General features: G+C 39.9%; 1 protein-coding gene across 1 annotated transcript in view; it reads left to right on the forward strand.

The window, feature by feature from the left end:
- The window catches only part of LOC122943630 (calcium-activated chloride channel regulator 4A-like), a 307666-nt gene that overhangs the window by 64382 nt on the left and 226101 nt on the right, over window positions 1-17183 (forward strand). The window contains exons 9-12 of the mRNA XM_044301515.1: window positions 3660-3843; window positions 8134-8240; window positions 10196-10417; window positions 14708-14978. Of these exons, the coding sequence (XP_044157450.1) occupies window positions 3660-3843; window positions 8134-8240; window positions 10196-10417; window positions 14708-14978 (784 nt within the window). The remainder of the gene's footprint in view (window positions 1-3659; window positions 3844-8133; window positions 8241-10195; window positions 10418-14707; window positions 14979-17183) is intronic.

Consider the following 17183-nt stretch of genomic DNA (forward strand, 5'->3'; position numbering starts at 1 on the left):
ACAGGGAAAAATTAATCGAAGCTCCAAACTTTCAAGAAAAATTTGATACACTGTGAAGTCAAATTTCCTTTTGCTTCATGGTAACAAATCAGTTTTCCCTGAAATGGCGGTAAAAGAACCCAAAACATACTCAATTGATCCATTTGAGCGTGAAAAAGTCGCCTCGGCCATCTTGATTGAAGATCCTGTGCGAAATCTCATGCGTGGGGACGTGACGTCATGACGTGGCCAGCTTAATAACGTCATCACGTACCACGCGAGATTTCAAGCGGTGTCTTCAATCAAGATGGCAGTGGTGGCCTCTTTGGTGATCAATGGATAAGGCATTATTATATATATTTCTTTTTTACCGGATTAACATCTGAAAGCCCTCACTATTATTGTCAGAGATTAACGTGGCATCTGATGGGTTCAATGATGGCGGGTGTGACGCGATCGACTTTCCCCGATTCTGCTTTGTTTTTGCTTTTGTAACTGCAGTAAAGTGGATTCCTTGCTGCTCTCTGAGATATTACACTATGTGAAGCATGCAGGAGGGAGGGAGCTTTAGTGAATTGTCTCCTGTGGAATTATAGAGACCAAGAGGGAGCGATCTGCGGAAGTTGGGAGCTTCAGTGAACTGCCCCTGTAGAACTACAGGCATCAGCAGTACAGCATATATGTGAAGGAAAAAACATCTGATAAACTCCTATCATAGGAACTATAAGGGGGTCATTTATTAAACTGGTGTAAAGTAGAACTGGTTTAGTTGCCCATAGCAATCAGTCAGATTCCTCCTTTAATTTCCCAAAGGAGCTGTCCAAAATGAAAGGTGGAAACTGATTGGCTGCAACTAAGAGCGTTCTACTTTATACCAGTTTGATAAATGACCCCCTAAAAATCCTATATCTGGAGTAATTTAAATATATTTATTATGGATTCATTGTTTTAAGCAGTGGAAAGAAATAATGAAGTAAAATTCATTATATCTGATGTATAAGGCTAAGGGGCAGTTCACACGGCAGAAATAGTTGGCCAAAATTCCGCCATGTGTTTTCTGCCTCCCGTTGTTTTTAATGGTGGCTTGGCAGTTAAAAGCTGGGACCTCAACAAAAAGGGACGTGTTCCTTCTTGGCGCGGAGGGCAGACGCTGCTTGTAGCTGCGGTGGCTGTCCAGTTCATTGGAGTCAACGGGTCCACAGCATCTGAAGTAAACAACCGCTGCAGAAACCGCCATGTAAATGTACCTTAAAGGGGTTGTCGCACTTCAGCAAACAGCATTTATCATGTAGCAAAAATTAATACAAGGCACTTGCTACTGTATTGTGATTGTCCATATTGCCTCCTTTGCTGACTTGATTAATTTTTCCATCACATTATACACTGCTCGTTTACATGGTTACGGCCACCCTGTAATCCAACAGCGGTGGAAGTGCTTGCACGCTAGAAGAAAAAGCGCCTTGCCTATGTGTGCTCCTTGCCTATGTGGTTCCAGAGGCCTGTGCTTTTTCCTATAGTGTGCAAGAACGGCCACCACTGCTGGATTGCAGGGTGGTCGTATCCACGGAGCTGTGTATAATGTGATAGGAAAATGAATGAAGCCAACAAAGGAGGCAATATGGACAATCACAATACATTAGTAAGTGCCGTGTATTAACTTTCTCTACATGATAAACTTGCTGAAGTCAGACAACCCCTTTAAGTTTTACACAAGCATACTGTAAGACATCTATAACATGGCTCAGTAATACAGACATAAAATAAAATAGAATGCATTAGTTTTCCATCAGTGTGGCACTGTATTTGCATCCATATTCTTTGCATATATTGGTATTTTCTTTTGGGCAACAATATATTGAGTAATGCCAATGAATGTATAACGGATCAGATACGGAGGGATCTATGATGCTATGAGTTTGGGTCAGTAGACCTGCGGTCAGGCTGGGAAACATGTCCTCAATATGAGCGCATTTATAATACACTCCGTATTAAGGACAGAAAAAAGTGGATAGCATCTGAATACATATACACTGTTATGTTAAAGCAGCCTAAGGCCTCTTTCCCACAGGCGTGTGCGCCCCATTGCCGCATTGCGGACCGCATTTGCGGATCCGCAATACACGGGCGCCATTCCGTGGGCATTCTGCATTCACCTTAATGGGTCCACAAATCCAGAGATGCGGAATGGTGCGGAACGGAACCACGGAACTCTACGGAAGCACTACAGAGTGCTTCCGTGGGGTTTCGTCCCGTACTTCTGTTCCACAAAAAGATAGAACATATCCTATCTTTTTGCGGAACGGCCGGATCGTGGACCCATTCAAGTGAATGGGTCTGCGATCCAATGCGGCTGCCCCACAGACTGTGCTCGTGCATCGCACACGCCCGTTGGAATGAGGCCTTTTACTGAGACTTATGTAGCAAGACATTTTAGGTCTTGTTCACACGGTCAAAATATATGTTGGAAAGCTCCAACGCGTATGTCCCGTCTAATCCATAGCTCCATTCTAATCAGACCGCTAACAATATGGCTTAATAAGGTGTTTATGAGGTTCAGGACATCAGAGATAAGAGCTATACATTAAAATGGAAAGTAACAGCTTGCAAACAGACAGATTTTTAACACATGTAGTTCAGAAATGGCTGAACTTTTTTTTTTTTATAAAGAGTAATTGAAAAAATAAGTAAATTGTAATCATAAAAAAGTGCACCAAAAGGGTATAACGGTCTGCATAGCCTTTAAATTACTAAAGAAAATGTTGAATTTTCCTGTATGTTCCCATTTTCACTCAAAAATGGAAAGTCCCATTTATGCTGCGAAGAAAGAAGAAACATTTTCAACCTTAGAATATATACCAGTAAATTGAAAAGATGAAATTGCAATTATTGAAATGCCAAGTGGTGTGGTGCGGCCTCAATAATTTTCTGTGTCACGGTGCTCCTACCTGGAGAGTGTCAATCGCCAGGGCTTGGCTCCATAGCAATAAAGGGGAGAGTAATGGTGGAGGTGGAGAAATAGTCGAGTCCAGACTTTTATAAAGTTCAACAGCTTTACTTGAATTAACTTGCATCCGCACAAGAAGTGGTGTTTCTCTTGGTTCCAGCAGGTTTTGGCATAAACTGGCAGGCAAACTTAAATATTCTGCTTTATCTCTCTGCTGTGCTAAACTCAGCTTTAGTCTGGTCACTGTACTTTAGGGCTGTTCTGGTACCTATGGAGTGTTGACCTCCTCGGGACACTTGGTTAATCTGTAAGGAGTCAGGGGGATTCTCATCTCCTTCCAACTCTAGACTAGACTAAGACTGACTGAAAACTTCCTGCAGCCCCTCCCTTGGTAGCAAACGGGACTGGCCCACTTCTGCCCAAAAGGGGGAGAATGGAATTGTAAGTTCCATTCTAACGATCTCACTGCCATATATGCTGCCACCTGCTGGTGAACCAGGCATATAACATGTAATACAACAAATGCCAGTTACATAGCAGAGCAATTAATGCACAGTGTAGGAGGACCTGGAATAAATACACAGATGACATTATGGTTAGCCCATTAGAGACAGTAGCAGGATGTAGGAATGGTAAAACCATTCTGGGGTATTACAAAATTTTGATGTAAAGATTAAGGCATTTCAGTCATAATAGGAATAATACCTTCACATATAACCCAATTATTTATGTTTAGGTAAACAATAAAGGTGATAGATCGGCTTATGGAACAGAAATTTTGTTACTCACAGATGGTGAAGATTCAACCTTTGATACTAAGATTTGCTTTCAGAGTATTATGGACAGTGGAGTTATTGTCCATTCCATAGCTCTAGGACCCTCTGCATCAAAAGCTCTTGAAGATATTTCTAATATTACAGGTTAGTAGAAACATTAAAGTCAAAACCCGCAAATTATAAGAAATGATGTTTCTAGGACCTATAAAACCACTCAACCCATACGTATTAGTTTAAACTGATTTATAGCAATATATGTTAATGAAGATCTCCATTTTTCTGGTACTGGGATCCAAATCCCCTGTTTCCCTTTACATTTATAGAGATTTCAGGGTACCAGAGTTGAATGACAAAATTTTAGCTATAGTACCTGCAGCCACCACTGCGTAGGTTTCCACAGCTCTCATTGATGTCACCAATAGAATTATAACCGCTCATGGCTGAGATCATACCCCTCATATGCAGTGGCCAGAGGTGTCTGGGGTAATGGAAACGAGCAAGAGAGTTGTACTTACACTGTTACTGTATGTAGCTCCAATTCACTATAGTATTTTTGGAAAGAACAAAGTGCTGCTACCACTGGCTGCCACGTACAACTGATCTCAGACATGAATGGAAGTAGAACAGGTGCTTCATACATATGCCACTCATTATTTTAGACCAAGATACGGTCCGTGACCGCAGGGATCAGAAACCCCAAAGTGCTTAGATTTCTATGTTAACCCCCCCCTGCAGCCCTCTGTGTTTTTGTGCCTGCGGGCGCAGCGGGGGGGAGGATTGCGGCAGTGTGGGGGGCGGGTGCGCGGTCTTCCGCCTGCCCCCCGTTTATTTTTAGAATGGCCGAGCGGTTGAATCAGAGTGTCAGCTCATTGCTGACACTCCGATTCAAACAGCAGACGCCGTTTTAACCCCTTCCATGTCGCGGTCCGTAGGGACCACTGTATGGAAGAGGTGAAGAGGGAGGGAGCTCCCTCCCTCTCCCATCAGGGGGCTGCTGTGCCTTTGCAGCCCCCGGACAGGATGGGGTGACAGAGGGAGGGAGCCCCCAGACAGCTCCCCTCCTTCCCCGGTCTGCTCAGTTGTGTCAGAGGGGGAAGGTTCCCATGGCAACAGGACGCCTTCTCAGGCATCCTGCTGTCCATGGTGCTGAACAGATCTGTGCTAAAGGCAGAGATCTGTTCAGACAAAGTGTAATATATAGTGTACTGTACTGTATTATACAGACATCAGACCCACCGGATCTTCAAGAACCAAGTCGGTCTGGGTAAAAAAAAAATTTTAAAAGTGAAAAAAAGTTAAAATAAAAAAACACATTTATCCCTGATTAAAAATAAAATAAAAAAAATTCCCTACACATGTTATATATCACCGCGTCCGTAACGACCCAGATCTATAAAACGGTCATGTTACATTTCCCGCACGGTGAACGCCATAAAAAATTAAAAATAAAAACTATGATAAAATTGAAATTTTGCTCACCTTACTTCCAAAAAAAGGTAATAAAAGTGATCAAAAAAGTCGTATGTATGCCAAAATAGAAGCATTCAAACTGTCGTCTCATCCCGCAAAAAATGAGCCCCTACATGAGACAATGGCCTAAAAAATAAAAAAAACTATGGCTCTCAGACTATGGAGACACTAAAACAAGTTTTTTGGGTTTGAAAAATTATATTATTGTGCAAAACCTTAATAAATAAAAAAAAAGGTACACATATTAGGTATTGCTGTGTCCGTAAGAACCTGCTCTATAAAAATATCACATGATCTAACCCCTCAGGTGAACAACGTAAAAATGAAAAATAAAAATGGTGTAAAAAAAGCCATAATTTTGTCACCTTACTTCCAAAAAAAGGTAATAAAAGTGATAAAAAAAGTCGTATGTACCCCAAAATCATACCATTAAAACAGTCATCTCATCCTGCAAAAAATTAGACCCTAACTAAGACAATCGCCCAAAAAATAAAAAAAACTATGGTTCTCAGACTATGGAGACACTAAAATGATTTGTTTTGTTTAAAAAATTATATTATTGTGTAAAACAAATAAATTTAAAAAAGTTAACATATTAGGTATTCCTGCATTCGTAACAACCTGCTCTATAAAAATAGTACATGATCTAATCTGTCAGATGAACGTTGTAAATAATAAAAAATAAAAACGGTGCCAAAACAGGTATTTTTGGGCAAATTATCCATTTTAATCCAAAGCAAGGGTTAACAGCCAAACAAAGCTCAATATTTATTGCCCTGATTCTTTCGTTTACAGAAACACCCCATATGTGGTCGTAAACCTCTGTACGGGCACACAGCAGGGCGCAGAAGGAAAAGAATGCCATATGGATTTTGGAAGGCAGTTTTTGCTGGATTTGTTTTTTGACACCATGTCCCATTTGAAGCTCCCCTGATGCACCCCTAGAGTAGAAACTCCCAAAATTGACCCCATTTAAGAAACTACACCCCTCAAGGTATTCAAAACTGATTTTACAAACTTTGTTAACCCTTTAAGTGTTCCACAAGAGTCAATGGCAAATGGAGATGAAATTTCAGAATTTCAATTTTTTATTACTTTGCTTCACAAAAAGTGTAATATAGAGCAACCAAAAATCATATGTACCCTAAAATAGTACCAAAAAAACTCCCACCTTATCCCGTAGTTTCCAAAATGGGGTCACGTTTTTGGAGTTTGTACTCTAGGGGTGCATCAGGGGGCCTCAAATGGGACATGGTGTAAATAAACCACACAGCGTTCCTTTCCCTCTACGCCCTGACGTGGGGCCGTAGAATGGTGTACGACCACATATCAGGTGTTTCTGTAAACCACAGAGTGAGGGCAATAAATATAGAGTTTTATTTGGCTGTTAACCCTTGCTTTGTTAGTGGAAAAAATGGATTAAAAAAAAAAATTGGGCAAAAAATTGAAATTCTGAAATTATATCTCCATTTGCCATCAACTCTTGGGGAACACCTGAAGGGTTAATAATGTTTGTAAAATCAGTTTTGAATTCCTTGAGGGGTGTAGTTTCTAGAATGGGGTCACATTTGGGTGGTTTCTATTATGTAAGCCTCACAAAGTGACTTCAGACCTGATCTGGTCCCTAAAAAGTGGGTTTTTGAAAATGTAAGAAAATTTTCAAGATTTGCATCTAAACTTCTAAGCCTTGTAACGTCCCAAAAAAATTTAATGGCATTCCCAAAATGATCCAAACATAAAGTAGACATATGAGGAATGTAAACTAATAGCTATTTTTGGAGGTATTACTATGTATTATAGAAGTAGAGAAATTGAAACTTGGAAATTTGCAATTTTTTACACATTTTTGGTAAATTTGGTATTTTTTATAAATAAAAATGATTTTTTTTTTACTTCATTTTACCAGTGTCATGAAGTACAATATGTGACGAAAAAACAATCTCAGAATGGCCTGGATAAGTAAAAGCGTTTTAAAGTTATCACCACATAAAGTGACACTGGTCAGATTTGCAAAAAATGGCCAAGTCCTTAAGGTGAAATAGGGCTGAGTCCTTGAGGGGTTAATTGCAGACTGCATTGTAATTTTAAATTGCATTATTGTAGGGTACATTTAAAGTATTGATTGAACGTTACTATGAATGGGGGGGGGGGGGGGTGAAAGGGCAATTATGCTATATTTTTTCGGGATTTATTTTTATGATTCACCGTGCAGTACAAACTATAAGCTATCTGTGGGTCTTCGTAATTATGAAATAGTAAATTTACATTTTATGTTTTTTTTTTTTTGAATTCAACATTTTTATTGATATATTTTCAACAAAAGTATCAGCATATCATGGCTATACATAGACATGTTAAGGTGGGTACAACCACCAAAGAGGTAGATCCAATAACAAAAACTCCATTTACATTTTATGTTTTAGTACTTTCTCATTTAAAACACTTTTTTTTTACAAATATATTTTTTTTACAAAATTATTTTTCTGTTTCTGTATTTCAAGACCCATAACTTTCTGTTTTTCCATCAACAGAGCTGTGTGAGGCCTTGTTTATTGCAGGATGCCTTGTAGTTTTTATTGGTACGATTATGGGGTAGCAGGGCTTGTTGATTACTCTTTTTATTCCTGTTTTTGAGAGATGGAATGAACAAATAAAGAGCTACTCTGACTTAAAAAAAAAATATTTAACAGCATTTACCTTGCCAGATAAATAGCAAGTTTTTTCTTTCTTTCAATTATCTAATTTTTATTGATGTTTTTCGAGGCCCTTTCACCACTCCTGATACATATCTGCTTTAATATGTACTTACCGTGTTTCCAGTGTATTCCTTTTCCAAGTAAAATGAGCTCTGTATCATAAAACCTCTGAACGTGCAAAGTGGGTAACAAATGTAATCATCTCTAAATGAGCAAGGTTATAATAAAATAAAAGTTGTTTAAGTCATTAATAGAGATAATTTTACAGGTGGAATAGTTTATACAGCAACAGACACGGTAGATGCCAATGGTTTGATTAATGCCTTCAGTAGACTACAGTCTGGAAGTGGAAATGTCACTCAGCAGGTCATTCAGGTAAGTTATCATGGTAACATTATAAGGTAGTTGTCTGGAATATGTAATAAACCTGCTCCAATGGTGTTATTTCTCAAGTGCACCAAAAATCAGATTCCCTTGATTTGATCACAAGTTTTTATTTGCCTCTCCTCATTCTAGGTTTGGCTCCTGCCTTTAGTATGCCCCTGTAGCTACTTCTATTGTGATGAGCACCGAATATATATATATATACTTGACCTATATACACCTAAAGACTGATAACACTGAGTTTCTTCAACTACTATAAAATTGACCCCAGAACAGGGGTCCTGCAAAGTGTTAAATTGGTACATAACTAAAATGATTCATGCTTTGTATGTGTTCCCAAAAGCTGTCTGCAGGTGACCCTGTTCAATTAATTATGCCATGACTCATCAGAAGAAAACTAGGTCTCTCACTCTGAGGGAGAAACTAGTTAATTAGATTGCATCAGCCACTTCAGTCTAACTCTGCCTGCCACTTAGGGCAGATGCTAGTTCTGGTTGGGCTTTGCTTGTGAGACAATTTCTTCAGGTTAAACATAATTTCTGTATCCTAGAAGAAAAGAGAAAATATATTTAGAGACTTCGAGTATCACAAGCCACTGGTTGGCAAGGTATTTGCTTGTTTATGGCTATAGACTTTGCTGCTTATGGAAGGATTAACAGTTTATGGCACCTTACACACTTATGAAATAGATTGGCCGAACGTTTGATGATCTGCACCCCTCAGCCTAAGAGTTGCACAGCTGATTGTGAGACTTTATGCATATAGATAGTTTGTAGTCTCTGGCGCCTACCACACTTTCTTGTTATGTGTGTGTATGGTTTGTAGTCTGGGACACCTACCATATTTTTGAGAGTCTTGCATGCCTTTGATCCTCTTGCAGATTTTTTAGAAGGAGCTCATCATCATTATTGCCGTTTACCTATATATATATATATATATATATATATATATATACATATATCTATTGGGAGAGAAATACAGTGTGACATATGGCCTCTAGGGGCATATTAGGCTTAGGCACAAGGACAGAGGGCATCCACCATCAGGGTGTGCCTCTGGGCTGAGCCACTATCTAGCATTTCGACAGGGTCAGATTTCCCACTATGTAACCCTTATTTGCCCCTGATGCCAAGCTTCACTGGTTATTGGTATAGCAGTGCTACGTTGAGATATACATTGATAGCCCTAATTGGACTTTTTTTTATATTATATATATTAAAAGTTATGTTTTAATTGTTTTTTGCTTTCTGTGAAAATACTTAGATTTTTGCATTTTATTTAAACTTAAGTTTTTTGTATTTTGACTCTAATTTCACCTTTAAATTATCTGCTGATTAAAAAGGTTCACATACATTTGCCACTCACAGACATGTGATATTGCATTATTTTCTATAATAAATATCTGACCACGTCTAATATTTTTGACTCATTTGTTTGATTTATCTTTTTCTACTTTTAGACTAATTTAGTTTTAGGTCAAATTTATGCAGAAATATAAACTATTCTGAAGGATTCACAAACTTTCAAACACCACTGTAATACTTACTCTAAATATTCTGATACACTATGTCATAGAATTTACTATATACGTGTACTTCCAAGAATAAATGATCTGCAAGTCCTAACATCATACCTGCTGCTTATACTAAATGGCCTACAGCTGTTTTATTATATATACTACCTATACTGTCTACCCCCCCACATCATACATCCTGCCAGCATCTTCATACATACTACAAATACTAAATGATCTACAAGTCCCCTCATCATACATACTGATAATACTGATGATCTACTGTACATCTCCTCATGCCATCACGCATGCTGCAAATTATAGTCTTATTTACAAAATGAATGATAAGTATAGGATGCACAGTTTATGAATGTACGGTAAAAAAAATACAGCATCTTTCAGGATTACTATATGATTCATTTTTCTTTATCAGCTGGAGAGTTCTGCATCCTCCCTTGCACCATATACCTGTATCAATGGCACCATTGTTATTGACAGCACTGTGGGTTTTCAAACAGTCTTTACTGTAACATGGCAAAACTTAGTACCAAGAATTAATATACAAGGCCCAAATGGGATTGTGTACAGTGCTACAAACTTCTTGAATGACACCGTTTCCAAGTTATCAAGCTTTGAGATCCCAGGAAAAGCTCAGGTAAGTTTCTATTACTTACAGTATTTTATAATTTTTACAGATGAAACACAATCATAGGGGCAGACACGGCTGCCTATATAGTAAGTTACCAAACCACCACACCAAGGCAATGAACACACATGGCAGCAGAAAAGAAATAAACGGTATGGAAACAAGCAGTGAGCAAAATAAAAAGAAAGAAATAATAAATGCTCTTTACTTCAAAAAATATATAAAATTATACAAAGAACATAAAGAGTGGACAGACTAAAACAATTAAAATCACATTAGTTCATGTATTCAATTAGCTCATGTATATAAGGAGGAAGACCTTAGTAAGCGTCAACCTCCAAACCCCCCAAACTCCCTGCGAATACTGAACCTCAGAGTGTCAAAAATAGGTAGCTATAGGCACAAAATGTAATAAAAAATAATATATTTATATATATGATGAATGCATGATATGAAAAAATCAAGACAATGTCAGTTACAGCCACCAAACAAAGGTACGCATGTGATAATGGAAAGTAACCCCCAAAAATATACCACCAAACAGGGGCGTAGCTAAAGGCTCATGGGCCCTGGTGCAAGAGTTCAGCTTGTGCCCCCTTCTCTCAGTGCTTTGCGGCCAGGGGCTGGGAAGCAAATAGCCTCCATGCTGCCTAAGGAAAAAAAATTAACGCCCCTCCCCCATGACAAATTCTTGACCTAACCCCTTCCTTCCAGCCAGAGGTGTAACTTGACCAGCATGCACTTTCTATAATACCAGTGTCTTCTTTTGTGGCACAATGGTCTTTGGGCTCGCTCAGGCTCCAGGGCCCGGTAGCAACTGCTACCTCTGCGCCCCCTATATCTACGCCCCTGTCACCAAATAACAGAAGCCTCAGGTAGTAGGAGGGGGTGAGAACCCCCCCCCCCCCACATACACACACATGTATTGCCTAGTACAGTTATGGCGAACCTTTTACAGACCGAGTGCCCAAACTGCAACCCAAAACACACTTATTTATCTCTAAGTGCCAACACGCACTTTAACCTGAATGCCAATATAGTCTATCTTCCATGTACTTTATCATGTAGCTGTAATAGCCTGCCTACATTCAGTGCGCTGCCTGTGCTGTTCATAGTGAGCCCTGCGCTGATGAATGGCAGGAAAAGTCTAAGGCATACTGGTACACCATACCAGGGAGCGGGTGCCCACAGAGAGGGCTCTGAGTGCCATAGGTTCGACCCAACTCTGGCCTAGTATCTTGGCTTCATCGGGGGTTCATCAATGATAGTTGTCAATAAGTGTAGGGTTTCCCCCCTTCCTCCTAGGTGATATCATAGTTGGGTATTTTACATTATCAATCGCATATCTTTCTTTGGTGGCTGCAGTTGGCATTGGCTTGTCTTTCTCATACAGTATCTTTGCGTTCAACTAACTGCCTTTTCATAAGAAGTTTGGAGGCTGAGACTTATTATGAGTGTTGATCTCGAATATTCTAATCGCAAATTTTTATCACATATATTGGCACTTCGAGAATTCGCGAATATCTAGAATATAGTGCTATATCTTTGTAATGGCGAATATTCTAGATTTTTTTTATCAGTACCCATGATCCCTCACTTCTTCTTGCTTGTGGGCCAATGAAAAGGCTGTAATGTCTTTGACTTTAGGAGCAGTGTTGATCGCAAGTTTTCCAATTGGCGATTTTCGCAATCAAGAAAATAATGACTGGAGATCACGAATTCTCGATTTCTTGAATATATGACGAATATTTGCCCAAATATTCGAATATTGCCCCTGCCGCTCATCACTGCTTATTATGGCTTCCCTCCTTGTATTCTTGTACAATGAATATGATTTGCCTGACTATAATAGCCAATGTGGACTAAAATATGTATGGCTGCATAGGTGAAACCAGTGGTGTACCGACCATGGAGGAATACCGCGCAACTGCTTTTGGGCCAGGGGGAGAGGATGGTGCTGAGATGCTTCCTCCTTTTTCTCGACATAGAGTCATTTTACTTGCTAAATCTTCCCTGTATTTAAAACTAGGCATTATAGTAGTTACTTTATTATAAAAAGTAACCTTCATTATTATAATTTTAAAGGGGTACTACTAAAAATAAGAAGGGTGTGAGACAGTCCCTTATGTGTCCATCCTCACCTTAAGTGCATTAGAGAGAGACGTTACTCCCTTGGTCTCATAGAAATTACTTACTGATCATACTGACTGATGCCACACTTCCAACTGGTACGGAGCCCATAGGGTGGGTATGGTCTTCTCTTGGCTGCTGCGGTAAATTCACACATGCAGATTTGTTACAGAGATTTCTGCACTATTTGCCTGAATGGGGCCTGCTTGCATTTAAAACAAACTAATTAAGGGGTTGTCTGGGTGCACCACTGAGGCCACAGATTGACTTCAGCAAGTGTTGATATCAACACTGCAGCCGGATAGGTAGAGCCCAGCCAGGAGAATCAGAGTGGTGGTGCGGGCACTGTCAGGTAAGTAGTTATCAGTTCCTTGTTCCAGGTTGATCTCTTGAAACCAGACAACCCCTTTAACCTCTCCCTGACAGAGCGATTTTTCATTTTTGTGTTTTCGTTTTTCACTGCCTGCCTTCCCGAAGCCATAACATTTATATTTTTCCACTCAAATAGCCGTATGAGGCCTTTTTTTTGGTGGAACAAATTGTACTTTCTAATGGCAACATTTAATATTGCATAGGATGTAATGGGAAGCTGGAAAGAAAATCCAAATGTGGTTGAATTGGAAAAAAAATGCAATTCTGCCACAGTTTTATGGGTTTTGTTTTTAAAGTGTTAACTATGCATTAAAATTGACTTGTGTTCTTTATTCTCCAGGACAGTACGATTACTGCAATACCATATTTGTGTTTTTCTTGTGGTTTAATACAGAATTTTTTTTTTTTACTTTTGAAAAAACTATTTTTTTCTTTTCATCACCATATTCTGACCCCCATAACTTTTATTTTAAAATTATGTCTATGGATTAATTTTTTTGTGGGACCATCTGTAGTTCTTATTGATACCTGCCAGGCAAACATGTGGTTCTGGGTTTTAAGCCTCTCAGATGCTGTGGTCAGAGGGGTTAAATGTCTGCGATTGGCATTACTGCCAATTGCGGACATTAGCCCCGGGTGTCTGCTGTGAGAAACAGCAGGCACCCAGTTGCTGTGGCGTTCACTCTGCACCGTAGTGGGTGTCATCTTTAGAGACCTGACATCCACCGTACTACTACGGCAGATGTCAGGAATGGATATAAGATAATTGGAACTGATTACCAGTTACTGAAATTGGCATTTGGTTTGTGGGTCTTACCTTTTGTGCTTTTGCCGCATTATTCCTGGTGGTGGAGTATGAGGATGATAATGGAGTAGCCCAACAAATGTTAACATCCTGCCAGGTAACCAGTTAAGGTTATAAGATACCAGTATCAGTATAATATTGTATATCAGGGGTGCACAACATGCATACCAGGGGCCACATGCAGTCCTCGATATCATTCTGTGCAGACCCCAACCATCTGGTCACAGACATGTATGTCTATGTCTTGTGGCTGCTCACATGCATTTTTCATGTATTCTCCCACTAGATGGGAATCCTGGAGGTGTAACGAGACATTTATAGTAAATACTGTATGTACAATACGCCATAAATAGAGTATTGGTAATATCCCTTTAACTTTTATTTTTGTCCCTTGGGATTCCTTCAGTCTGACAATGTGGCGCCCAACCAGAAAAGGTTGTGAACCCCTGCTGTATATACACTGTAGTAAACTTTATATGAAAAAGATGTTACCAATCCAGCAGCCATTCACTGGCTTCAGCAGTATACTGCACAAGACTGCTGAGGCCAGTGATTTGCTGATGGGGTGTATAGCTACATCTCCACGGCAGAAGTGTAAACACAGACCAAAGCCGCAGTACTGGTAACACCGGGGAAATAAGTCAGACAACCCCATTTATTTTATACTGATAGGATGTGCCATAAATGTATGATAGGTTTGGATACCCCCTGTGGGTCTCACACCTACATAGAGAACAGACGACTTAGTCCCGCCACTGCCGCTCATTACTGCATCCAGTCGTAGAATGACGTGGTTGTGTATATACGTGGTTTTCTCCATGAGACAATACTGCATCTATCATACATTTATGGCTTGTCCTGTAGATGTGCTATAAATGTCTGCACTGGGAATAACATTTTAACAAAGAATTACTGTAAGAGGGCTAATATTGCATGTTTTGTATTTCTTTTTCGTGATGTGTATATTAATGCTTTTGGATGTTTATTTTCAGAATGGACCTTGGCAGTACAGGATTTGTAATTTGAATACAGCAGCTGAAGCAATAGCAATTGTCGTGAACTCTAAGGCAGCAGAAAATAGTATACCGCCAGTTACTGTTGAGGCTCATATGAATAGTAGACAAGGCCAATACCCCAGTCCAATGGTCATATATGCATCGGTCAGTCAAGGGCTATTACCTGTAACGGGGGCCAGTGTTACAGCTCTTATTGAAGATAAGAATGGAAAGACAACGGCTTTAGAGCTTTTGGACAATGGTTCAGGTACTTAAGTTACATATTTTTTAATGAAATTAGTTTAATGTCATAATTTCAACGCGATGAGAGTATGGGATGGCAGTAAAGAATAGCAAGGCTTCAAGGTTTATAGCATCAGATCTTGACTTTTAGATATATATGTGAAGAGGGGATTTTTGCTTCTTGGAAAATGGAGATTTATGTATATCTCCGTTTTCCATCCCTTCTATTCTATTCCTAGCAAATTGCCTTTGTTTCCCATACAACCCGAATATCCTGTGTATAATCACACCTCTTCCAGTCCTTCATATACCCCAGGAGCAACACACAACCCTCGCAGATACTTATATATAAAAATAGTTTACTGATAACATAGAGATGACAAAGCAATGGACAATATACATAGAGATACAGATAACACAATACATAGAGGACACCACCACACACAGCCACCTCAGTTTCTGTCCACCCTGAATGCTAAGCAAATGCGGCTAATAATGTGTATGTATATACAGTATATCCAGAGTGCACCAATATACAGTCTACTGGATCTACTCTTCAACCAACTCACCTCCAGTACCTGACCATTAGTACATGTACATATATATACTCATGCATAAACAGAATACAATTGCAGACTGCTAATATCTATATGTACACATATAAAGTCTACTGGGATATTATACTTATATACATACCCACATACGCACACATATAACTTAGCTTGCTCCTGCATCCATCGGTGTCCAGGAAGAGAAGCCCCCGCCTCACTCCTAACTTTCACCTATATCTTGCTGTGTCCCAGTCCCCCCCACCATGGACTCCACCCTGTGACCACCCAAATATCTTCCCCCATCTCTTAGTCAAGAGGATGTTGTTCAACTACCTAGGATATGCTAACAAGGGACACAATGCTACCGGCCATACTGAATGGGTGAATACCACTGAGTCCAATTATTAGGCATATTTGCGTGGTCATCAGGATGAGGTTATGGCTGAAAGCCATATTTCCCTTAACATATCCCCCTGTTGTCGGTATACCGACACACTATGTTGGAAGCCTGGTCTGTGTGTGGAGGTGTTTACAATAAGAACAAACAGAATACATTATAAGCTCATTTATGTTGCATTTTTGGCCAATTGGTTGATTCTTCTTCTTGTGTATGGATAGTTCTGGTGTTCATCTGGGATTTCATCTGGTGGCTTCATGATGGATACAGATGTCTGGTCATCTTCTTAGATCAAGGGCAATCATTGTGTCTCTAGGCATTTCTCCACCTGGAATCATATTCAACAGTCTGCTCCTCAAGGGAGCACACATCAACATCTGCAGTTCTGAAAATCCATCAGGAGATATCATGGCCTCCCCCTGTTGACAGTATCTGTAGATAACACTTGGCACTCTTAGTAGATACATTACAAATTGAGGCTATATATCACAACCCAGTGGGAGCTCCCACTTGCAACGGCTGCGCCCAAGTTCCGCGTCCGACTGGACAGTCTCAATTTATACAAAGCGCCTCTGCGGATCACTGTGGGGTCATCCCACTCCCTCGCAGAATCCCCAATAGGGAGAGCTATGCCCCACAACCTACTGGCTGCGCCGCGGACTTTGTGGGCTAGCACCCAAATTACACGCCATGTATCCATGGTAGTTAGTTACTACCGTTAATGGGCCCAGTCAGTTTTGGCCTGACTGAACGCCTACTTATAAGTGCCAGTGAGAGACAGGGGGATAGACTGCCATTTCTCCATACTCTTTAGTGACCCAATTCAGAAGCTGACAGTACAGGGTTTACTTGAGTAGGACACACTGGAGATATGCAACGACATGCCCTTATGATGAACATGCCCTTATGATGACACTCTGAGCCAAGTTAAGGGAGCAACAGACCTTGGCACAAATTATATATATATTTTTTTTAAGGTACCTGCCCAACATGAAAAGAGCACTCCCAGACTGAACTGTCCTATTATGCAAGAAGTTATCCTTTATGAACCAACAGTATTGCCAATTGATGCAAGCAAAAGAGCTCATCTAAAATCCATTGTCTCCTCATGGTTGAGGGACAATACCATCTGTTTGTGAGCTGTATGGCCTTACCCCTATTAATAGAGTCATAAATTCCTAACAGCTCCCCCAACAGACACCTGGGTGTAGAGATTACAAGAACTCTATCACATTTGCATTACAAACTGAGGACAAACAAACAAAAGGTTCTGCAACAGTAA

Source organism: Bufo gargarizans, chromosome 7 (assembly GCF_014858855.1).
Source record: "Bufo gargarizans isolate SCDJY-AF-19 chromosome 7, ASM1485885v1, whole genome shotgun sequence".
NCBI classification, from domain to species: Eukaryota; Metazoa; Chordata; class Amphibia; order Anura; family Bufonidae; genus Bufo; species Bufo gargarizans.